This window comes from Emydura macquarii, unplaced genomic scaffold, assembly GCF_026122565.2.
Source record: "Emydura macquarii macquarii isolate MOO-44397 ecotype Brisbane River unplaced genomic scaffold, CSIRO-AGI_Emac_v2 contig_1002, whole genome shotgun sequence".
Lineage (NCBI taxonomy): Eukaryota > Metazoa > Chordata > Testudines > Chelidae > Emydura > Emydura macquarii.
Window position 1 is genome coordinate 1,643,362 of NW_027131139.1, and position 25,588 is coordinate 1,668,949.

At 39.3% G+C, this 25,588-nt stretch overlaps 1 protein-coding gene across 6 annotated transcripts in view; it reads left to right on the forward strand.

The window, feature by feature from the left end:
- The window catches only part of BRD4 (bromodomain containing 4), a 192,192-nt gene that overhangs the window by 142,350 nt on the left and 24,254 nt on the right, over nucleotides 1-25,588 (forward strand). For 4 of the 6 annotated variants that reach the window (XM_067544621.1, XM_067544620.1, XM_067544623.1 and 1 more), the window contains 5 exons: nucleotides 9,344-9,553; nucleotides 10,377-10,576; nucleotides 11,932-12,233; nucleotides 13,478-13,588; nucleotides 25,452-25,504. In XM_067544621.1, the coding sequence (XP_067400722.1) occupies nucleotides 9,344-9,553; nucleotides 10,377-10,576; nucleotides 11,932-12,233; nucleotides 13,478-13,588; nucleotides 25,452-25,504 (876 nt within the window). The remainder of the gene's footprint in view (nucleotides 1-9,343; nucleotides 9,554-10,376; nucleotides 10,577-11,931; nucleotides 12,234-13,477; nucleotides 13,589-25,451; nucleotides 25,505-25,588) is intronic. The other 2 variants (XM_067544622.1, XM_067544624.1) reach the window with 1 other exon arrangement.

Consider the following 25,588-nt stretch of genomic DNA (forward strand, 5'->3'; position numbering starts at 1 on the left):
ATTAGCCAAGTCTGACTTTTGGAGCTCACACAGGCATGGTCTCTTTCATTTTACTCTGAATATTCTGCAAACAACGTAAAATGAAATAATCTGTTTTTTGCACAAGCTAGAGGGGATGAAGATTTTAAAGCCAGAAAGGAACATTATGAACATCTACTTTGATTTTCATAACACGGGCCATATAATTTCACTCAGTAATTCTATGCTTGTCACAACTTTGGTTTGACCGTGACTGGACCTATTATCTTTTTGGGTATGCTGCAGAGTGTGTGCGTTAGAGCAGCAGGCAAGGAGTTTGTGTCATTGGCTGTTTGTTTTGTGTGAGCATGGGTTTGGGCAGCTTAGTGATTATCATTCTTCTATATTTATCTTCAACCAGTACAAGTTCCTTAGCTTGGGCTAAGTGCTTTTGAAGTAAACTAAAATAAGTGAGATGAAGAGGTTATTTATGGACTAGTGGGACAGGTCAATGACTGTGCTAATAGTTATTTGTATAGTGGTAGCATCTAGGAGTCCTCTGTCAAATAGTAGGCTCCATGGTGCTGGGCATTGTATAATATTTTTATGCTTTTGGGAAATGCTATCATTGATTACTGTATGTCACTGAGAAATATTTTGCTATTTAGGGATTTTCATGACATGACATTTTCTTAGGTTTGACTTCTTATTATTTCACTAAAGGGAGTTTTTCATTGGTTTGCTTGGAGATTTAATGCAAATAACTTAGCTAGAAAACTCCAAACAAAAAAGTTATATTAAGAAAATAATTAATATTGCAAAATTAAGCACTCAAAAGCTAAGAAATGCTAACGTAAGTAAAAGTAACATATGTAAAATCTTGTACCTCTAACTACTAATCTGTGTATAAGAGAAAACAGACTTCATGGAAAGCCATGTATGTAGTAAAAACGAGAGTCCCTATAGCACCTTAAAGACTAACAAATTTCTGCAAGCATAAGCTTTTGTGGACTGCAACCCACTTAGTCAGATGCCCACAGAAATTTGTTAGTCTTTAAGGTGCTACAGGACTTTTGTTGTTTTTGCTGTATACAGACTAATACGGCTACCCTTCTTGAACTTTTCACCGTGTATTTAGTGTGCAAACAATAGTTCTTTTAGTGATTGCACATGTGAGTTCCACTCTTAGTGTTGGTGCACCCCATAGGCAGGAGACAGCAGCAGCCACAACTCAGATTTAGGGGAAAGGAGAAGGCTCAAGGTTGTCAGGTCAAAAATGACAATACCCCTGCTGTGGCTGGGCTTAAAAATTAGTCCTGAGCAGACCTGTAGTTCACACATTAACATGCTGTGGGTGAAGTCCAATAAACTATGGTAACCAAGAATATTATGATTGATTGAAAATAGGGTTTTAAATGGCACACATTAAGAGACACCTACCTCATACTAAAAATGGAAAGTCACTGTAACCACTGAGAATATGTAGAAATTTGGTTCTTTCTGTGGCTCTGTGCCCAGTAGTGTCCTGTTCTGATATAACTAGTTAATCCTTTTCCCATTTCTGATCCCTGTTTTGTGGTGTTCAGATGTTTGTTTGTATTTGAATATGAATGAATTTTGTTAACAGGTTAACAACGTACTTTTGACACTAGATGGTAGCAGTGTCTGCAAAATCTGTGACAACTTCATGTAGACCATACTGTAAATGCTTCTCTGTTAGAGGACACTGCACACAAACTTCTCTGCAAGGGCTGAGTATTTAGATTGTAGTTACCCTCATAGTCACCTTTTGAGTATTCTCCAATTATTGGAAATCCTCAAGTTTGTAAATGACAAGCTCATAGTGACATAGTAAAATTTGAGTAAGAAGGAAACTGTGAGACTTGTGTGTGTCACTCTTGCTTTCAGATGGTTAGTGGAAGCTATTTAAACCTATGATACAGACTGACAAATGTAATGAATCTAAAATGTATTGTTGACAATCTTTCTAGGCTAAGGAAAGGGAGAGGGGCGAACACTCTTAGTGTTAATTATGGAGTATCACCTGTAATTTTGGCACTTTATTTTGATAGGATCTGGTCAGATTTTTTTTCTTCTTGTTAATTTTATTACTTGATCCAGTTGGAAATAGTGGTTTTCCGTTTCTGTACTACTCTGTTGTGTGTGTGTGTGTGTGTGTGTGTGTGTGTGTGTGTGTGTGTGTGTGTGTGGCTTTTCGCTGTTAAACATCTAAGATAGATGCAGAGGCAATTTGTTTGTGGAAGGAGGAGGGGAGAGAAAGTTGTATGATCAGTAAAGTTTGTGAAGCACTTCAGGATCTTTAGAACCTTTTCAGCAGTAGGCCTTTTTTGCCAAAAACTTGCCACAAACAGGGCTGGTGTTAGGGCCGACAGGGCTTTTGGTGGCCACCTATGATATGATTAAACAAAATTTGTATTAAAGTAGTGCTTAAAGATCAACAGATTGGGTCCCTAGTGTGATAGATATCCACACATAATAAATGACCGTCTCTGTCCCCAAGAGATTACAGTAGATTTCCTTTACACAAAGTTAGATGATATGGCAGTTAGAATGTAAATGCAAACATGGAGTCACTTGCACTAACACTCAGACCATTGCTACCAAGTTGAGAAACTGAACTTGCGATGGCAACAGGGTGAATTTTTTGGCAAAAAATTAAGCGTATACAAAGTCGAAGGAAGGGCGAATGGTGCTATAATTACTTTATATGGTTTTTGTAAGTGAATCAAAGAAAGTCATGCATATACAGGTTGTTGATGCTTAGACTGATATTGAGAGTTCAGAGAAGGCTGCAATTGAATTAAAAGTGCAGAAAGCTTTTAAGAAGGGATTTCAAGTCATAGTACCAGGTGTGGTACGGTGTGTTGGTCACCGATGTTTATCAGTGTAGGCTGCGTGTGTGTGTCCCTGTAGAGATGCTGTCCCAGCTCTGCGCGGTACCCGAGACGGCTCTCACAATCGAATGAATCGACACAACCACGGATTAGCTGAGCAACGAAGGCACCCAGGCCAGGTTTATTGCGTGCGGCACAATAAGAAGTGACCTACAGAGTATCTCTGGGTTAGTTTCATATAGGCGGCATTACAATGGCCATGGCCCAACGGCGGGACTTTCCGTTATCCCCTAGACCGGACTACATTATTCCCTCTGACACCCTCTTTTATACATTGTTTCATACAATTTTGCTCTGCCCTCTTTGACGTAGGTAGTTGCCACCCTCTTGATGTAGTCTAATACCACCTTTTTCCGTTAATTGGCTGATTTGGGCAGAACAACTCCATTTATCACTTTTTAGTCATTTCTATTAATCAGAGTATGATTTTAGGAAGTTAGTATCTTGGTACCTCCTATACCTACTACATAATTTTCATTTTAATAAAATAAAATATGTTTTGCAGTATCAGCACTTTTCTGTGCCAATTTCAGTTAGCTTGGTTTTTTCCACTTATACTCCTGTTCACTTGGCTTTTTTCACTTAGGCCTTAGCCTGTTTTACGGGCCTTAAGCTCTTACTACAACAGGTAAGGTACAAGAGTCAAAATAGACTAGTATAAGTCAGTACAAAATTCAAATCTATGATCCTGTGCCTACTCTGAGGTAGAACAAAGGAAAAGGAAAAGCATGTTGTTTTTGTGTTCCGTTTCCTGGTTTAAAAAGTCCTGTTAAATGTTAATTCAAAGGAATAATTCGTCTCATGGTGAAATGAAGTTATTGATTTATTTTCTTTAACTCTGTTTTAAAATAGTTTAATATTTAAATAGTAAATTTTTATACTGCAGCATATTTTACTTGGTGAGTGATTAAAATGAGTTACATAAATACATGTGTAAATATTTATTTTCATGCCAGCGGTACGCTTAGCACTGTGCAGAACAGGCACATCCCGTGCTGTAGAGTTTCTAATCTAATTGTACACACAATACAGTTCAGATATCAACTGTTAGGTACACAAAATGGTTAAATGTTGAACTTTCAGGCAGAAGGTGAAATTTTGCTTTATTTTTTTAATGCATTCAAAACTTGATAGAGGGTTGGTATCGAAAATCCTGACAGCAGAAGTGCTTCATAGAGAAAGATGAATATTCAGAATTTGCCCCATTCTTTTTTGCACCAGTTAATTGGGGCTCTGCTTCACATTTATCACTTCTAAACTTCGTTTCTAATCTTTGTATTTTTACATTTTACCCACATTTATTCTTTCTCTGTTGTTGAAGAGAAGAGCCCCAGTTATATGAACAAAATCCCTTATTTTCTTCAGATCTCATTTATTTACAAGTTACATTTTATTTGTAAAATCCTTCAGTCTTTCAATGAAGAGAATTCAAAGGTGATTCATAAAGATATTTTTAAGTAAAAAAACTTGTTTATCTGATTTAAAAGAAAAGGCTATGACTCTTGAAGATACATATAAACAAAACTGTTTCTCTAAGTCAGAAATCTGAGATGTGGACATTTTGGTCTCTCTGCTAGAGTGAGAGTTCACAAAGGGAACAGCATAAGGTTAGTGTGAAAAGAAACTAATGTCCAAACTTAGATTTCTCAACCTCTTAAGGATGTGGTGATTGTTTCAAGTGTTGCTAAAATCCCATGTCATTAGCTAAGTCCTCTTTTGGAATCTTACAGGAAAACAACTTTGCTGTTAAACATTCAAACAAACAAAATCTACAGATTTGAAAAATACTTTAAGACTTTCACATCAAACTCTTAAATGTTCTATCTGTCTGAGTTTACAGTTGCTATGTCATTGGTTTAAGTCAGTGTTTATTGTGTATTAGTGTTAAGTGTGAGTAAAAGCTGAATATAGAATCAAGGTGATTCTGTGACCTGGTTCACACTAAAGTATAATTGCAAACTGCATGGTCAAGTGGTAAATGTAACTGAGATGGTGTTTGCTTTCTGTAAGCTGCAGGTTATGGATGTGACCATTGTCTTTAGGAAATGGAGCTTGTACCTTTGCTAAGAAGGAGGGGTAAACAGCAGTGACTGCAATGGTACTGTTAAGAGGTGTGGCAAACCTCTTCCTCTATCTCAGTGGGTCCAGCGCTTCCTTCTAGTGGTAGGTCAGGGAACTGCTTCACTCTTCAGAGGGTGGAAGAACACTAGTGATGGGGGAGGGTAATACAGCCTCTCTAAGATGGCCCTCTCTACTAGATCCCAGTCTTGTCTCTGGTTCTCAGAGACCCTTGTCTCTTCGCTGGGGCTCTTGCCTCTCCAGTGAATGGCTGGTAGGAGGTGGGGGGGGGGGGAGGACCGGTCCCACCCTCGACTTCAGATCCCAATCCAGAGACCCTACAAGTAGTAGCCTCGTTCTGTGGCTTCAGGAAAGCTGCTAGCTTCCCTGGGTTACTTCCTGGCCTCCTTGCCTGGGAAGGCTCTTGACCCCTCACAGCCCCACTGGGCATGGTGGCGCCCAAACCAAATATCCAGTTCAATCTTTCCCTTCTGGCAGTGTCTCTTCCCTTAGGCCTCCAGACCTGGGAAAAATCCTTTGCCCTCTTTGGGCAGGGTTTTTCTCTCCACCAGTTTTTGCACCTGCAGGGTTCTCTTCTGCCAGTGTTCTGCTCCTTCTCCTAAGCTCTCCTGGCTCTTGATAGTGTCTTGCCTGCTCACACATGTTGGAGCTCACCTCAGTCCCACAACTCCAGCCACACCCTTTCACTGCAGGGGAGGTGTTTAACAAGTCCTAGGTGGGGCTTTGATTGGCTCTGGGTGTGTTAATTAACCTGGAGTAACCCCTGCTCAGCTACCGGGGAAAAGGTACTTGCTGAGCCTGGCACTGATATATTGGCCTTCTAGCAACCCAGACACCAAATGGCAGGATCTGATACCACCTATGGAGGGCGAGGACCCCCCAGTGGGCCAGTCTCTATTCCATCCTGACCCCACAGCCCACTGGGGACATCAGCTGGTGGCTCCTTCACGGAGCTGTGAGCACAGGCATGTACTTGGCATGGTTCACCCCTCGCCCTGACACCTTCCCCTTCGGCATGAGGGAGACCGTGGCGCATGTCTGCCTCGAGTACACCAGGCTGCAGCCCTAGTTCCGGCTCCTCCAGAACCTCCTGCTGAGGTTCTGGCTGCACTTTTCCCTGCACCTGTTCCCTCTATGCACACCCCATCCGGGGCCCCACAAAGTCTTAGGACCTCCTCATCAACCTCCTCCTAGTGCTGGCCAAGGCGGCCATCTATAACACCAGGGACAGCAGGTTGGCTAAGGTGGTGGTTTGCAACTGTGGGGCCTATTTCCGTTCCTCCATCCATTCATGCATGCGGGGAGAGTTCCTCTGGGCAGTGTTCGCTGGCTCCCTAGACACTTTGCTGGAGCAGTGGACACTATTGGGGGTTCTCTGCTTGGTGTCCCCTTCCGGTTCCCTCCCTTTGACCTTCACTCCCATTCCTGTTTTCTCATTAGTTGTCTCCTGAAATCAATTGAGTCCCGGATCCAGCGGCTCCTCCCCTTAGGCTGTGGGAGGGGCCTTTAGCAAGCCTGCCCACTTTCAAATAGTAGCACTCCCCAGTAGCCTTCCAGTCTGACCCTGTCACAGAGGGTATTTGCATAATTCCTGTTTTAAACTGTGTGTTTGATAAAGTGTTCGAGTACAGCTTGGCACAGAAAATCTCAGCGTACAAAATGAACTTGTCTTTAAAAATTGTATCGGATTTTTTCTTTTTAAACTATTTTTCCCCTTTCCCTATTGTCCATAAAGTTACCGTCAAAGGTATTGTGGTTATAGTCAAGTTTCCGGAGAGATTGCATATCTTGGGGAAATTACTTATATTGTACAGCCATACACTTCTAACAGCCTAGTTGTTTGCCTCAAGGCTGCTAATGCTTTCCGTATTCTGAAATTGTAAGTAAAATATCAGAAAGATAGCTAGGTTTGCAGTAAGGTCTGGGATTTGGGCCTTTAACCTTGTTGCAATGGTAATGTGGCCCCTACTAGTTATTTGCTTTAAAATGTGTGTTTAAATAGCTAATTCAGATAGACCATATGTGAGCAAAAAGACTGCACATTAATTACACAGAATTAGCTTTTTTCCGAGGCACAACCACAGATTGCCTACAATATGACTGAGAAGTGCATGTTTAACTGACAAATGCACAGTTAATATTATGATTGGTCGCATTTATGTGGCTTTTCACCATGAAGACTTTTTTACACTTTTTAAATATAACACTTTTGAAGAGTCATGATTTAGTTTTTACATATTGAATGATAAATGGGTTAGAGAATATTTAAAATGGATCCTTCTGCTGTTAGACTAATTTGTTTCCCCAGCTGCCTTTGCTGTCTATGGGCATGTCATAGTAACTAAATGTTGGTACTTGGGGGACTCCCCAGTACTTTGAGAAGCTTTTTTACATTTGCCTTCTTTAAAAATTAAATCCCAGCCACTATTTAGCTGACTGAGCAGTTAGAATGTGCTCTGAGAATTTAGTTCAAATAGCATGTGCGGTACCTTTTCTGTGTCTCATTGACTTTGCAGATTATTTGCCTTACATGTAAAAAGATGGTATTTCTAATTGCCAGCCCTGCTATCTGGGATCTGAGAATCAACTTGGTTTATATCTGGCTATGATTTGCCAGCAATAAAGATTCTGCACCTGAAACTTTGTTAACAATTCAGAGGATGACTGACATAGAGTAAAATTCATTTCTCTCTCCCTCCCATTGCCTGGATTGGCACTACAAGGAAGTCTATATTAAAATCTTACTTTGCCACTAAAGTGGATGCAATACATATTACATGCGGGGAAGAGACCTGTTGAGTAAGAAGATGCCCTTTTTACATAGTTGCCTTTCTGACCATACTCTATGCAACTCAGTACCTGAGAGGACAATAGAGCAGGTGGAGAGCCTGCCAGGGTTTTAAAGAACACAAGCAAAATAAGACTCTAGAAAAGCTAAAATGATTTAACCACAAGAGGAGAGGGAGGAATACCTCCCCATGGACAAATCTGTACAGGTAGTCTGTAAGAGTAGTAGTACTGGTAAAGAGTTTTTTATATCTTTCCCATACCAGAGTTGGTGTACAGGGCAGAAACCATTCCCTTCCTCTGACATTTTCTGCTGCTTCCATATGTTCTGTGATGTTGAGATCAACTATTCTGCCCTCACTGCTAGGGGGGTTCCTAAGATTTCTCTTGGGTGCTTTCATTTGCACTTGACAGCTTCATATGGGAGTGTGTTGGCATCTGAAGTACATGCCCTAGATATGTCTGATTCTGTTGGAAATGAGCTGCTGGTTAGTGATTTCTCAGAACTCATTGATTGTTTTTCCAACCAGTGCCCAGAATCTTTCATAGGCACTTATTTTCAAAGGTGTCTGGTTTTCTGATTAACATTTTAGTAGATCTCCTGCTCTTACAGCCGTATGTTAGCACTGAGATTGTTTGAATTGAAAATTCTCAGTTTTTTCTTGTGTATCTTTGAATTCCATAGGTGGTTGAGTTTAGTAAATGCTGTGGATTTTTTTTCCTGTTCTTGATGTCACTTCCTTCTTAAGGTCTCTGTTGGCTAACATGGTGCTGCCCAGGTGGATGAACTGTTCTACTTTCTTGATGTTTTTGCCTTATAACATGTTACTGCTGGACATCTGGGTTTCAAGGATGTTTGAATTAGCATAACTAATTTTGAGCCTTGCTTGGCCTGTTATCTTTGCCATGTTGTCTGTCTTTGTAAGTTTTCATGGGCATTACTCAGTAGTTCAATATCAGCAGCAAAGTCTAGGTCTTCTAGGCATTTCCATCCACCCATCCTGTTCTACTGTTTGTTGTTAATGCACTTCATTATCCAATCTTTTGCAATGCCAAATAGTGGAGATAAAATGCAGCCATTTCACACCTGTGTCCACATTGAACCATGTCAGTTTAGCTGAGGTTAGCCCTGCTCTGAGCAGGGGGTTGGACTAGATGACCTCCTGAGGTCCCTTCCAACTCTATGATTTTATGTCATCTGGTGGTTCGGATTTAATATTAGGCATTCTGTAGGGAGATTTCTTCAACATTTCAGTGTTCTGTACTGGGTAAGGTCTTGACGCTGCAAGCATAGTTGTAATTTGTCTTTAGGACTTCAATCTACCATATCCTCCAAATCTCAAGTTTACCTTTTGATATTCATTTTGTTTAAAATATCAGTTATCAGAAAGTTGAATTTTGGCAAGCCTGTACATAATGTATATTAAATCTTAGTCTGTTTTCCCTTCATTTCTTTGAGGAGGAAGGCTTGTCTGTGTTTGTCAGGTGTTTGTTACTTGGATGATGATCATTATTACCAATAATGCATGCTAAAGTGCTTGTAAATGTGAATTTGTATAGCACATGCAAACCCAGCATTATTTTTCAATATGTTTCTTCCCCAGGATGTTTTTGAGATGCGCTTTGCTAAAATGCCAGATGAACCTGAAGAACCCATTATTCCAGCTTCCTCTCCAGTAGTGGTTCCACCCCCAACCAAGGTGGTCCCCCCTTCATCCAGTGATAGCAGCAGCGATAGCTCCTCTGACAGTGATAGCTCATCAGATGATTCTGAGGAAGAGCGAGCTCAGCGACTAGCAGAACTCCAAGAACAGGTAATATGTTCTGTGGGCCTAGGGGCTAGAGCAGGGGGAACTGGGAGTCAGGTATTCCCAGTTTTTCTACTGACTTGGGTGACTGGGCAGTTTACTTTAGCTCTTTGCCTCAGTTTATCTATCTGTAAAATGAGCTACTGGCTTCCCAGGGTCTATGAAGCTCAATGTAAAATGCTCTGACATCTGTCGCTGAAAGGACTCAATGGGAAAGGAATTCATAAATACCGTGGTGTCTTTCAAAACATTTTGTTACATTCTATTTAGTACACATCCAGTCTTCCAAAAAAATCACAGCAGTACAATATACCATTGCCTTCAGTTAGGTGGTGTCATCTGAATGGATAGAATACGGTTTTGAGCTGACTGAAGTGAAGACCAAAGTGTGACACATGGACTTTTAAAATGGGGCCTGCAGCCACCTCTTCTGATAGGGAGGTGCAGCCCAGAATGCAAGCCGTGCTCCATCTGGATCATTGTAGCCTCACATGCCCTCTGTGTCCATTGAATCATTCATTGTCAATAGCAATTAGTGTCCAGCTGGTGCTGAGGAAGTGGACAGCCTGTTCTTGGCTGAAAGATGAGGAGGGTAGTAACAAATTTTTATAAAGACTTGCTACTCCTTGTCAAGGGGGTCAGGCTGCTTTAAAGTATAATAAACAAAAAATCAGTGTACAATAAAAAGCATCTAGAACTGACCCACTTAATAGTCAAAGACAAAAGCAAGGGAGAATAGCCAGGCCAGAAAGGAGGGGAGAGGCATGAATATGGGAAAGGAGGTGATGCAGGGCAAAAGTATCTTGATCTTTGTGTGTCTGCCTCTTAGCTTAAAGCAGTGCATGAACAGCTCGCTGCCCTGTCCCAGCCACAGCAGAGCAAACCAAAGAAAAAGGAGAAAGACAAGAAAGAAAAGAAAAAAGAGAAGCACAAAAAGAAGGAAGAAGTAGAAGACAATAAGAAAAGTAAAACCAAGGAACCACCACCCAAGAAGGCCAAGAAAAATAACAGCAACAGCAGTAACTCAAGGTCAGCCTTGTCTCTGTATCTTGCAGTTTTTGTGTTTTACTGCACTGAGGAACAATAGAGAGTTAGAGACTTTATTTTGATACTTAACTTACTCTCATTCAGGATCACTTCCAACAGTAACCACTGCTGAGTGGCTTGCTCTAGAGTTTCTGGCTTCTCTAAGGGCCTTGGCATTGATAGTATCAGTTCCAGCAGCACATGTTGGTGCAGCCTCCAATCTGTTGTGCCTCAGTGTGTCCATACTTGTTTTCACTCATGCACCCATGTGCTTCTGTACCTGGCTTGTGTGGCTGTCATTAGTATCCAATACGAGACATGACAGAGAGTTAAATTTGTTCCTCTGTATGTTGTCACTATGACACTGAATGCCAGATCCTGGAGCTTTCTAAATTTCATCTACCTTCCCGTCCTGGGTGCTGTAAGGATAGGCTTATAAGGGGGAAAGTTTAAGACCCAACTAGATAAGTGACAACTCAGAGGAGGAGGTATAGTATCTTCAAGTGTTTCAAGGTAATAACCACCAACCCGGAAGAGGAACTATTTACAGTGCAACAAAAACGCATAACTTAGGGTAATTGGATGAAATAAAGAAAGGGGGGAAATGTAGTTTGCATATAAGCACAAACTGCTTGCAGTGAGCTATATTAGGCTGGAAAATAGTCAAAGGTGTATGGATGTGAGCCCATTTCTCATCCTCTAAACCCAGCCCCCATTTAGGACACTGAGGCTGGGTAAAATACTAGACAGTGTACTGTAGAGCTCAATTGAAAATCCTCCCTAGGGAAGTGGACTGACTGTGGCCTAATAGAGCTCTTCCTTCTCTAATTTCATTGCTAATTGTTTTGCTAAATAGGCTGTGCATGTTGTGTTTTGCTGAAGTGGTGACTTCTTCACTTAGATACACATCCCTTTTATAACTACAAACCTAGTTTCTCAAAATCCTTGAATGTCTAATTTCTGTATTCTCCAAATAAAACCACAGCCCTAGTATATTAAATCTGTAACAGTTTGTTACTTATCTGAGGACAATTTTTTTCATTCTTGCTGCTTCTTGCTTCCCTTCCTCTCCCACATACAGTATATAGATCCGCAAGTCAGAAATCATGAGGGTTTCATATATTTAATGCTGAAAATGAATATCCCCAAGAAGCACCTATCACCTTCTGTTCCCTCGGTTTTCTTACCCACCCATTCCAATTGTACTGTTAATAGCCAGCTGAAAATAAACAACTTTGATCATATTTATTTACAGTGTAATGTAATCAATGTTACATTAAGACATTAGTATCAAGCTACTACTTTTTAAACTCACCATTTTGGTGTTTTGATAATAATGTTTTATAATTATTCCTAAGTAGTAAGAAGGAGCCTCTGGCGGTGAAGAACAGCAAGCCCCCTCCTGCCTACGAATCTGAGGAGGAGGAGAAGTGTAAGCCAATGTCCTATGAGGAGAAGAGGCAGCTGAGCCTGGACATTAATAAACTCCCTGGTGAGAAACTAGGCCGAGTTGTCCATATCATCCAGTCAAGAGAACCCTCACTTAAAAACTCCAATCCTGATGAGATTGAAATTGACTTTGAGACATTAAAGCCATCCACGTTACGGGAGCTGGAGAGATATGTAACATCGTGTTTACGGAAGAAGAGGAAACCTCAAGGTACCTTTCATCCTCAAAGCAGTTTACTTCCCTTTCCAGCGATGTAATCCAAATCTTGTAAGAGAGACAGACGTGTAGAGAGAGATGAGTTCACATACTGTGTATATAGGTATTTATACCCTCATGCCAGGGAAGAGAGGAACTCATTTCAAAGCTACTACTTTTCTATCAAAAGGTGGATTTGACTAACGGCACAACAGCATGTATTAAATCTTACCACTGGACTTTAACCCAATGGCTTGTGATTTAGGGCCATTATATCTTAATATCCCTGTACTTTGAGCTCTAATGTAAATATTTTCTTCACTCCAAACAGTGTTGATACAAGGGACAGATCATACTGACAGTTAAATGGACATAACTGCCAGTTAAATGGAACATTACATGCTGTTTCAATCTTGTGCAAACTTTTCTTGTAAAACCCTTTAATTTTCTTTTTATTGTATAACAGTATTTGCTCTGGGCTGCAAACTCACCTTCAGTGTGCCAAAAAAAATACAAAAAAACCCAACTCCTCTCACTGAAAGAATGCTCCCATGCCAAACTGAGGCACCATCATGTGAAACAGTTGGCACATGCATAGGCCTGGGTTTTGCATTGTCCCAGAAATGAGACTCACTACACTGGGCCTAGATTCTTTCCACCGGTTTTTGGAGCTGTAAAGACTTTGTTTCAGTTTTTAATGTATGGCTAATGCTCAGAAAAGCATTTTAAAATTGAAGTAAAGCCTCTTACAGAATCAAAGGTGGCAGCACATATAGAGGATCAAAGTGTATGCAGTTTTGGACCCATTATCATTGGATCAGTAGCATTCTTTTTAAAAAAAACTACTATGCATTAATTATGGGCCAGTATAGTATATCTAGTCAGTAAATAAGGTGTTTAAACATTTCTAGCACATTTTCCTTCTGGAAGAATCTGATACATGCATGTTTATAGGTTATTTAAGGAAAAGCTGTATTTGTTGCATCATTCAGAAATTGGAAGTAGAGTAAACTCTTGATTTCTGCCATGGTTTGTAAAGTTCAGGGCTAGGAAGGAACATGGGAACAGTGCAGTGAGTTTGCTGTTTACAATTGCAATAGTACTTTACTTAGTTAAGCTATCAGCATACAAGCAACCCACTATGCAATAGAATTCCTCTTACGGGCACTGTTGATTACAGGAGGACCACCCAGCACAAAACTGGATTCTGGGTTATTTTTGTCATCCTTTGACAATATTGTACTATTATCTTGTTGCAGCAGAGAAAGTGGATGTAATTGCTGGTTCCTCTAAAATGAAGGGGTTCTCCTCCTCAGAGTCTGAGAGCACCAGTGAATCCAGCTCCTCCGACAGTGAAGATTCAGAAACAGGTTAGATGCAGCTTATTTAAAGACTCAGTCCTATACCTGTTTTCTGTATAAATAAATATGTTTTCAGTACTGGCTTGGTCTTTAATTTTTTTGTCTTTGTAATTAAAACAGTACACACAGTGTAGATCCTGCATGTTGCAGTTACCTGTGTTGGACCCGACATAAGAAACTTGGAGATGGAGGTGTGGCATCAGGCACTTCCCAAGCATTACAAGATTTTGTTGCTTTTCTTCCTTGGGGTGGGTGAGCCAACCTGTAATATATGCCCAGATACTTTCTATCTGGCAAGTGATTTAATTACATATTTTTAAAAAGCAGTCTTCTCTTTTTAGTTTGCTCTTGTGGAGAGTGTTCTCACCAGGAACACTGCTGCACCAGAGCATTTTGCTGGACAACAGTTGAGGAAATGTGGGTTTATGTATAAAAAGTAAAAACAACAGCATCAAACAATTCTCTTCAGGAAAAGTAGGGTGAATTTAGTGGGCAGTAATGACTGTGTATATAGCTTTTCTATTCTCAATTGATACTCCTTCAGAATTTGTGATTTGGGCATGTTAACTTGAGGATGTTTTTGCACTTCTGAAATAGATACTTAAAGTGTGGTTCTTCCTGTAATGTGGCCGTGTGGTGCTCCTGTGTGTCTAAGTTAACAAAGCTGAGTAGCTAAAAATTCAAGTTATTCTTTCTTGAACGGCCGGTTCAGTGTGGGATCTGAAAGTTTTAAACTGGGTGCTTTTTGACACATAAATCATCAGTAATAAAGTTTCTGCAACTCAAACTTAGTTAACGATGTCTGACGATGATGATGATGCATAAGGTAGGACAGAATCCTTCTACTTCCATAGCTGGATAGGCTCTGAAGTGCAAACAGGAGTAAAAAATTAATAAAAATGCACTTGTAAGAAATTCTGTGACTGAAGTAATAACTTTTCAGGCCTGCCATTGGATTGGCAAGGGCCTAAGATCACAGGTGCTGAATGCATGCTGTTCTAAGACTTCAAAACAAGCCCCATGTGAATGCTAAATGCTCACCTCTGCTTTTCCTGTCCCCTCCAGACAGTAGAAATTAGTACTTATTGGGTTGCTTTGGATACTTACTGATGACACTTCCTACATACACTCCAATTTTAAGTCTGTATTTTCTTTGCAACAAATCTTTGCTAAACTAGTTAAACATAAACATTACACTTTTAAGTTGCATTATATTGTCATTAAGCATATTTTAAATGTTTGTTTTTTAAAGGAACTCCAGAGCTTTGATGTTAGTTGTTTAGATGGAATTCTTTTTAATACTGGTCAGAATATAACTTTCTGTGGTAGTGAGTGCTATGTTAGTGGAGGAGAATGTTAGAAGAAAATGGTTACCTGCTACTAGATAAGCCTTAAGGCAGAGCTTGCCACATTTACACTCAAGCCATAAACTGTGATTGTACAATAGTTGTATTTCAGTGGCTTTACTTCTTGTTATACCAAATGACTAATGCAGAATTAGACTGCCAAAGCTTCTGTGAAAAACTTGTTTAGAAACTCTCAAGTTCTCTGTTCTTTCTTCCATGTCTTTTTGCTAATACAGTTCTGAGACATGGTTATGAAAAAAGGAGCATTGTTCCTCTCTGCTCTGGTGATTTATTTCCCAGTGATTTATTTATTGTTTGCGAAAGCACAGTTGTGGATATCTTGGCCTGGTCCACACAGTTTCTGTACTGCTATTTGGCTATGATACTATAGTTGAATCAGTACAAACCCTGTGTGTAGACAAGCCCTAAGATGCCGCAATAGGACAAAAGCAGAATATAAGTTCTCATTTTTGTCTTTTTCCATGGTAAGTGCAGGTGATCCAGACAAAACAATTTCTAAATCAGATGTTTCTCATAATCCTCCTGAGGTTGCAGTGGAATTTGATTGGGTGGATACTAGTGAAATTGAGTGTCACTAGCTCACTATCCTGTAATTGTCCTTGTGTGGTGCTTGTGATGCTGCTTTTCCTTCAGATTTATTTTGAAATTGCAACTGTTCCTTGAGATGCAACTTTTGGTTTTGTATTAGCTTGTTGGTACTTACCTTTCACTTTCTGTTACAAAATGAATCATATAATATGGTTATAATTCTCTCAGTTTAAACACTTCTGCTGTTTTTAAAAGCATGCAGTTTCTAATCTTTATCAAATTTTCCACTATATAATAAATCTACAGTCACCAGATGTTTTTAAAATAGTCTTTGAATATGTACGATGAATATACTTGTTTTGATAATACTTGGTTACCAATAAAAGAAACAAACTAATTTTTTCCGGTTTAGAACATTTACAGTGATGTTTGTTTTGCTAAAATTTTCTCCTCTTTTCTGATTAAATATAGAGGCCTTTAATGACACTGTACTGCAGAATAGTAACTTAATTATTAACATATAGCACACTGTTTCCCATGAATTGAAATGTAATTGTTTAAACATTTTAGAATTATATATTTGACACCTTATGTAACTAGTGTATTGTTAGTTCATGGTACCCTTTATTGTAACAGCACTGTCGCTGGCTGTCACTTCTGTCTCTGTAATGTTTAAATGAGCAGCGTCATTCTGGAAAAGTTGCAAAATGTATATCCTGATAGGAGAATCTTGGAAACACCTGCACTGGCGAAGTGGAAAATTAGATTTAAAATCTTACTGATAATCTTTGCACTTCAATTCGTAATAAGATCTGGCATCTTATGCTCTACTTTTATAAGAACTTGGTTTCTATTTTTCCTTGGTCCACTGAGCTGCTGTTTGGTGGGAGTATGTGGTGTTTTGTGCAATAGATATTGTATTGTAGTTTTAAATCATCTAAAAATCATAATACTTTAATTGTAAGTTATTTTATCTTGGTTTGGTTTGTCATAAAGCACTTTGATACAATACACAACAGTTAATTCTATAATGTATAAGAAAAATTAGGTACACGTTATAAAACTGTGAATTTGTTGTACTGAAACTACACTTCTGCTCCAACCTCTTCCAGTTCACTCTCCATAGTCACTAAACACAAGCTTTAATGCTACTAATACAGTGGTAGCTTACAGCTTCCTGACTCATCTCTGTAGTTCAGACTTCTGAAGAGCTACTTTACATTCTGGGTTGATTTTGATTCAATCACTTTAATCCACCTGTCGTTGCTAATCCTTAATCTAGAATTTAAGACTGAATTTATAAAGCATTCTTTCTACTAGTCTGGAGTACTGTCCTTGCATTGAAAATTAGCCCGTGAAGATGAAATACCCTGAAAATAGATAATAGTAAATATAATAAATGAACTCTATGGCCCAAGTTATGATGGAGGTCAGACCATAGTTTTATAATCTTTGAAAATAGAGATACAGGATTAAAGGATTAGTGCAGTTTAATTTTATTTGTGTTTTGACAGTATTCTTGTGAATTGTAATGAGATTGAAATTCATCCTGGAAACATCTACTTGTGATTTAGACTAAACACTGCCACCAGGTTAGCTGGTAACTTTCTTACTTCCTGATTTTCTTCTATACTAGTACCATGAAATTTCTGGTAGATTCCATTGTCTCTTCCAAGATCTTTTTGGAACTTGAACCTTAGGTGAGATTGCATGTAAGCAACATTTTTTCTACAGAAAACAAATACAGTTTTGTAAGCATATGTGTTTTTGATCATTCAGTCATGAATGATAAGGCTCTGGTACACAATAGTGCATTGTTATGGCAGAAGGTTCCTAGTGCTCACAAAACACACACACACACGTTAGCAAAAGTCAGAAATTCTCTTTAGCAGTACAAAGCTGGGTCTTCCTGGTTTGAGTATCCTCTTATCTCTTTAGTGTGGCTAAAGAGCTCAGTTTTTTCATACTCTACGGGGAAAAACTGTGGGAGGCAATACTTCTGGAGAACCAAACAATGCAGGAATGTTTCATTGGGTAGAGAACAAATAACTGTCTTCATGCTTTATAGCTATTGTTTCATATTTCATAGCTTTAATGCTGAATGAAATAATATTGTGATGTTATCTCATCTAAAAATCTTGAGTATTATTTTGTGTTCATGTTTTAGCACGCCCAAGATGTCTCCTGAAAGGCTCAAAAACAATTGATATGTAGAAACCATTCTACTAAAACTATTTCCATGGTAACAAACATTAAACTTGACTTGTATCAGCTTTCTCACATATTTTGCTTTTGTTCTGAAACTTCCTATGCTGTAGCTCAACTCAGAGGTAAACTTTTGGGTGAACATTTTGAGTTAACTCTAATTCAGCCATGAGTTGTGCAGGAGAAAGATACTTTAACTGTGTTTGTAATATGTATGTTTGTGCATGCATAAAATGGCTGACCTTTCAAACTTCAGACCCTGCTAAACTTTAATCTGTTCCTTAATTAGAGTTTCCTGTTTCCTTATGACTCGGGGGGAGGGGCAAAAAAAAAATTCCATCTTCAAAAATACTTCACCCATTTACATTTAATTAGTTTCTCTTTTGTCTTTATCAGGCATCAGGTAGCATTTTAGTCAGTTCATCTGAGTCCAGAATTATGCTCGATGGCTCTGTCCTTCTCAACAGTCAAACTCCTTAACAACTTCAATATATTGTAGTGATTGAGGAATTTAAGAGAATGGGTGGGCATCTAGATTGATCGGTCCCTGTGCAGAAACTTCTTTTCATCCTCTTTTGCTCACATGGGTGGGGAGCCTCTACCAATTTGATTTAGTGAGTTTAATGCCTAGCAATATCGATCTGGCACCCAAGAAATTTAGAAGAACTAGGATATTCTAGTATCCTAGTGTACTGTGTTCAGGATTTAGTTTGAATGCTGCATCTGAGGAGGCATTCACATCCACAACATAGTGATGCATGAACAGAATGCCAGGTGTCAGATGGGTAGAGCTTGTACACAGAAGCTGGCCTACTTAGTAATTCAGTAGGCCACCATTCCCCTCATACAGTTGCACCTTCAATACCACATATGGCTCTATATGAAGAAACTTGCTTAGCTAAACTTCTAGAGGTGCTTTGGCTCTTTGGCATCTGAAACAGGAAACTTGATTTCCTGTAGTCTTAACTTACTGTGCAGATAATGTTTCAAAGTCCTCACCAACTCCAATGTGTTGTAGCTCCTCTCTGGAGAGCACTAAATGAGGGAAGAAAAAAAGAAAAGATTAATATGCTCTCAGTAGAATCTAAAAATAATTTTGTATTCGTCACCAAGGACACTCCTAATAGGGTCAGCAAAGGGGATTTGCAGAAAAGCACCGCTATATCTATGATCCTGCAAACAAACCACTTGAGTAGTTTACTCAGAGAACTATGCAGCTGGGGGAATTGACTATTGAAATTCAATAGTTAAGGCTCCCTGACTGATCAAATTTTCACCCTTACTGTTCTGATAACTCTGTCATATTTGGCTTTGCATTCTGTTTTAATGTGGTGAGTTTTAATAGAAACTCTTTTGCTGGATGTTTGGACATGGGATGTTCTCTTTATTCTTTTCTCTTTTAACTGGGGATGTTAGTTTTTTAAAACAAGCTTTTGTTCCATTGGAATTAATTTGCTCCTGTCCATTCTTCCCCTGGGCTCTGTTTCCCCCCTGCAGGGTAGAAATAGCTTCCATTGACTTAAATGAGAATTATTGGTATCCTACAGGGAGAGAATGAGGCACATGGAGTCAGTCATTTGTGTGTGACGTCAGTCACTTCCACAGCAACTAATTATGATGTCTCATTTGACTGGCATCTACTAAGGAATGGGCAGCAAAAGCAAATGCTTTCCCAAGGGACTTAGATACCATGGAGATAAGATAGATGGGAGATGGCTTGGAAAGCCTGTTTATATTCATCTATTCCCAACAGTATACATTGAGGGAAGAGAGAAATATTTTATAGAGTTGCATAGAACAGTTTCCATATTTTCTAGACGTCAGGAAAAGTGCTTTGCCTGGTATTGAGCTATCAAAGAATCTTGATACGCCACTCCTTATCAATTTACAACGTTGTCTGGTTGCTTCTGTACTGAGGAAGGAGAACTAATTGATATTTGTAAAGCACCATACAAGGCTCCAGTCCAGTAGGCACTTGCACCTGAGTGTGATCCTATTTTGTCAAGACACCATTTGTTTGCATATGTCTCGGCAGGATCAGGGCCTTAGTATGGTCATGGATTGTGATACATAGAAAAGCTAAGCACTATTTTCAATCACTTTCCTTTGAAACGGGGAGGTTCTCATCAGTTCTTTTGCCCTGTTAAGATTAGGGTTTTTTCCCCAAAACCCCAGTGGTTTTTAGTTTAATAATTGGAAAAATATAGCATCAGCATTTTGATACTAAGGTGGTAGTTCCATACTGAGCAAATTAGAATATAGTTACCCCTTTTTCTGTAAAGCTATAGACACATCTTGTCCAAGACCAATTTGAACTTTGGGTTTTATTGCTCTTGCTAGCTTTCTTTAGCCACATTTTTATGGACTTACATGACTGTGTGTAAGTGGCATAGAAGCCACAATGAGTTGATCTGCTGTCCCTGCACAACAGAGGAAGGGAAGCAATTGGTTAAATCTAACATCTTTCAGCATAATGCCAATAAAGCACCACAATGCAGTCTGGAGACTGAGTCATTACACACACTATTCACATTTTGAGCTCATCTCTAATATCAGGGTAGTGTGGAGGTTCTCTGGGCTATCAAAGGAAGTTTCATTTATAACCGAAACTATTTTGTAAAAATTTTTTACTTGCAGTCTCTCAACATTGTTAAAATGTTTTCTCCAAATCACATGTTTGTTCCTGTCGTGTTTTATTTTTCTATAAACTGCTGGGGACATGGGATTGATTTTTACTGGAATGTATAACTGCATGTTTCTAGCAAAGCTGTAATCTTAGTTTCTCTGCACAAGTGTGAACTGTTTGAAAGTAAGAATGCATTTGACAATGAATGGACTGTCATTACCATTTTGATTCAGATTCCTTTAAGGCACTTCAATTAGCATTTATCCTCTACAAATAATTACTTTATACAAATCTGTTTATTTTTATATTTTTATCTGCATGCTTTTTGATTTAACAGTAATGTAACTGCAGTCTTTTTTTTAAAAAAAAAACAAAAACAAGTTGTATAGTTTTTTATATTTTTGTTTTTAAATAAAAATAAATAAAGTGTTTGGTTTGCTACAGAAAATGTACCTTTTGTATAATGGAATTGCAATTTTCAGAAGTCCTTTCAAAATGGAAAGAATATTTTTTACCAAGTATATAATTGTATACTATTATATTGAATATTTCACCTTCCTGAGTGAAAGTGTGGGGAAGTAACTTATTAATAATTGGAAAAACTTGTGTGAATGGGGAAGATACCCTAGAGCATTCCAGGGAGGGAAGCTGTTTGACAGAATAAGTTCACTGTAAGCAGAGGCTTCACTTACTGGAAACTAGGCTCTGATCTTAGTGTTTCTACTCTGAAAAGTGACTTTGCGAGAGTGGCATTGTGGAATCCCATATTTATTGTGTCTTGAAGATTTCTGTATCAGATGTGCTCTGTGCACAAGTAGAAATTGTTTCTAATTACCAGCCTTGAAATCTCAATCTTGGTTCAGAGAGCCAAAGCTCTGTTCTCTTCATACCACATTTCAACTACCCTAATTGCTCTGTAAACCAGATTTAGTTCATGTGGAGCCTTGTTGCCTTTAATGGACTTCCATATTGGAACATAATAAGCGATTTTGTAGATACACTAGATGTAATAGAATCATCAGCTCAGTCAATCTTAGCTGTGTTGGCTCTGCAGGGCTAATAAGAATAAGAAGCTGTAAACTTTTATCCTTAAAATCAGCTGATGTGACTCTTCAGAGTAAAACTGCACTTTAAGCTTAGAAAAGCATGAATTTCTGGGCCATGTTTTATAACTGTCTTTTGTTTGACTGTTCTTGCATTTCTGGAAAACTCATGGTGAGTTATATGGCCAAAAGATTAGTGTGCTGTGGCTGGCTGGAGTGGAGCGGAGCTGTATCCTTAGCTTCTTCAGTCCCACAAACTCACTTATGTGATTCCAATATTAAACAACTCTGCTAATTCAAACCAACCAGGAGATGCACGACTTCTTGATTAGAGCAGTATAAAGTGGATAGGGCTTCTTGTCAACCCAGACTGAAACATTTGCTCTTACCTAGGTGCAGAGAATGGTCTAGTATCTTGTCTAAATGTGATAGTTTGTCAATAATTCACTTTAAACTAAGGACAATATCAATGCAAGAAATATGCACACCAGTAAGCAAACGTGCTGCTTCTGAAGAACTTGATTAGGAACTAGCCATCAGAGGAATAGAGGAGGCAGAGCAAACAACTGTACAAAGAAACAGCTATGGCAGGGCGACACCAAGAATAATCATGTCAATTGTACAGGGGTTGGTACTCTTTTAACTGCTTTTCAGCGTTGACATTTGCACACAGCCTTATAAAATGTGTGATATTCCCTTTCTTTCACTCCTTTACAATTGTGAAACACTTGTTAATCAGCTGCATGGAAACCATGAAGCTTGGGGTCTCTGACATAAAGTACAAATGAGAAGTGCCCAGCCAGTAGGTTGCTGTGTTCATAAGTCAAACATGGCGTTTTTGGCTAACTCCTAAAGCTTGTTGTTATCTATATATAATCTCCTATTTCTGCTCCCACTCATGCAGGAGTGACACTGGCTTAATTGCCTTTTCACTGTTAATATTTACTCATGCAACTTCCTTGTGTACTTACTTATGCAACTAGTCTGCACCTTGTCGAGCAGTTCTCTCAAATCCCATGGATTTGCCAACATCAATATTTCATCGTTTTCCTTGTCTCTTCCTCTCGAGTGGTTATGTCCTTCTTCAAAATTACTCCTTTCCTGGAATCCCCCACATTTGTTTGTATCCCATCCTTTGGTTTCTTCCCTTCAGTTTTTTTCCTTCTGGGTAAATGGAACATGACAGAAATATTGGTTCCTTCAGTCACCTCTTTTTTTCCAGCCACACAACTTACTCAGTTTCCTCCTAGTTTGGTATGCATGGTGGGAAGTATCTTGCGATGCAGATGTTGGGAAATGTGGATCAGCAAGTAGAGTGTATATAGGAGAGTGAATCAGGTTCTGTTTCCTATATATATTATACTTGCGTCAGACAAAAATGGGGCAGTTACAAGCTCAAAAGCACATTTGCACACCCCTTACTTAATGTAGTATGGGGCTACTATTTTCTGCCTTCCTTAACAGAGTAGGAACTGAGAAAAGATCTCAGTGAATTGTTGTAAAACATGATTTTCCTGAAAACCTACATGTTGCTGGGTTTTCCTTCTTGCCTTTCAATGGCTTGATGGTGAATCTGCTGTTGAGTGGTGTGGTGTTCCTGTGATTAATTCTCTCTCTCTCACCTGGGATTTGACTCAGATGGGCAAAGTCTTTGGGGGGCAAGTCACTTAATCGCAGAAAAAGTCAGTTGCTCTCACTTCCTTCTCATTTGTGCAGAGCCACGTCACAGCGGCTGATTAACAGGGCTTTTTACAGTTAATTCAAAATCTACTCTTTAAAACAAATCTTTGCAAGCAGATTACCCATAATCGTGTTTTGCATTTTAGTCCAGTGGACAATGCACTGGACTGGGATCCAGTTTCCAACTCTCTACCATGTACAGTTTCAAGAGAGACGTTAAGCCTTACTGCTTTTGCTTCCCCATCTGAAAAATGGGAATGATGATACTTGGCCTTGTTTGTAAAATGCTTGGAGCGCCTCAGGGAAAGTGCAAAAGGTTGTTTGTTTGTTTTTTTGTTCCATCCACGTCTATATTGATGTTTAGCACATGAGCCTTAATGTATATAATGTACTGAAGCTTTTATTGGCTCTTTGAAACATCTTTAACTAGGTCTTGACATAGCAGAGTAATTATTCTTACCAAGTTAGACTAGCAAAGTATCAGATTTGTACAGTAGTCCTCAAAAACAACTAATGGCCCCAAGTATTGGTGCTGATGCTTCACCTCCCTACCATAATGATGAAGCTGTGCTGCCTACCATTTTCTCTTAGACATGTTCTGACCTGCATCTGTGCTTGGGCTGTTCCTAGTGGTCACACAAACAGCCTGAGCAATGAAAAATGTGAACAATTGAATGGGAGTCTGCTGGCACACTTGTGGTCTTGCTCTGGTAAAATGATATTGCTTCCTGAAAAGCTTAGGGAATCTCTTTACTGATAGACCCTGGTGGCTGAAGGGAACTCCAGGAATACTTTGCGTTAAGCTGTATTTACCATATACCAGAGAAGCTCATAATGAGACTTTTATGTGAAGGAAGCATGATATACATAGGAAGTGGGTCTAAATACTTAACAGATCATCTTAAATTTTGCTACCAAATGGCTGGAATTTGTGTTCTGCTTGCAAAATTACAAAAATTTCATAGATTCTAAGGCCAGAAAATACCATTGTGATCATCTAGTCTGACTAATTTGCCACCTAAGTATAACTTCTTCCATATTTGCCTGACCTCTCCCATGAAGATTCACGATGATAAAAATAGGAATACTTTACTTACTTACCCATTTTTAAAAAATACCTGGGGCATGAATGGGCCGCTAGAATTTTGCCAAGGCTGTTTTAAAACCATATTAAGAGGTAATGCTTGAGTCTTAACCCCATGCAACTGAACATGCCAAGTAAAGATGAAGTAGCTCACATTCAAGCCAGGGAGCTGATCCAGGTGTTTGGCTGGTATTCTTGGGGGGGAATTTAAGCCAGGTAGTCAGTATCATGCCTTTCATTTTTGTTGATTTAATACACTCTGGTATATTAAGCTGCAAAGGAAGTATTGGGAAGATGTAATACAATAACAAATTTTCACCATTGGAGAGAGGTTGATGGTTAGTGAAAGCTGCTGAAAGTCCCAGACAGTTTTATTTTGCGGTGGAGAAAGGAAGTTTTGTGTTTGACTCCTGGTGTGACCTGTAATAGAAATTGGTGAGTTACAGCCCTCTTCTTGCTTAAACAGAAAGAGGCCCATGGATGCAAACTCTTTAACAATTCTCCAGTGTAAGAGGAAGGATGGCGTTCTGTGTGGCATCTGTTATCATGGCTGCTCTCTCTTTCTTTCCTCTTCTCCATCACTGTGACACTGTAATGTTCAAACAAGTGCTCTTGAGCTAATTTAAATGGGCTGCGAAAATACTTGTTTCACAGCCAGCTCTCTGCAGCTCTTTCAGGTTGTATCTCCAGTAGGCTATTTGGGAGATTTTCCATCATTGCAGGTCCACCAATGGTAGCAGTGGAAGTATTTTTGTAAATAGACCACTGGCATTTTTTTACACCATGTTATCTAACACTGGTCTAGGCGACACCATGACAAAAATTCTGGCAGTGCCCTGAGACCTATTCACACTTTTTGGTACCATCAGTGGCGCCGCACTGGTGAAAGATTTCCAGGAAACTTAACATTCGCAAGGTCTAACCAATTCTTACAATCTCATTTTGGTATGCAAGACGCCTGTGGTCGGAGAATTAGTGTTGGCCAATGTCTTGTTGAAGAGATTTATTTGTGAATCGTAGTTTTGAAAGTTCTGATCCTTCCTAGGTTTGTGAAGGAACAAAGATGTAGCCAAGGAAACTGAATCTCTAGTAAGTTTCAAAAGTAAAATCAGGAAAAAGTTGCCTGGTTTTGTGTCTGAAAATGTGCTCTTTGCGAGTTCTGTAGGGAGAGCAGGATTGCAGTGTACACCAGAACTTCACTACTCATCCTGTGATTTAAGTGCTATAATTATAACAGAGATCAGTAATATCAGTTGCTCCCATGTTTGTGTCAGTGATTCCTGGGAGAGCAGCACTCAGATGCTAACCTTTTCATTATCCCTTCTTCCTTTCTCCACAGAAATGACACCAAAATTGAAGAAGAAAGGGCACTCTGGGCGAGAGCAAAAAAAGGTGAGTTATGTAGCAGCCTCCCTCCTGGAGCTGGGATGGAATTACTATGATTGTTAGGCTCCTCACCCTGCAGTGACAGCTGAG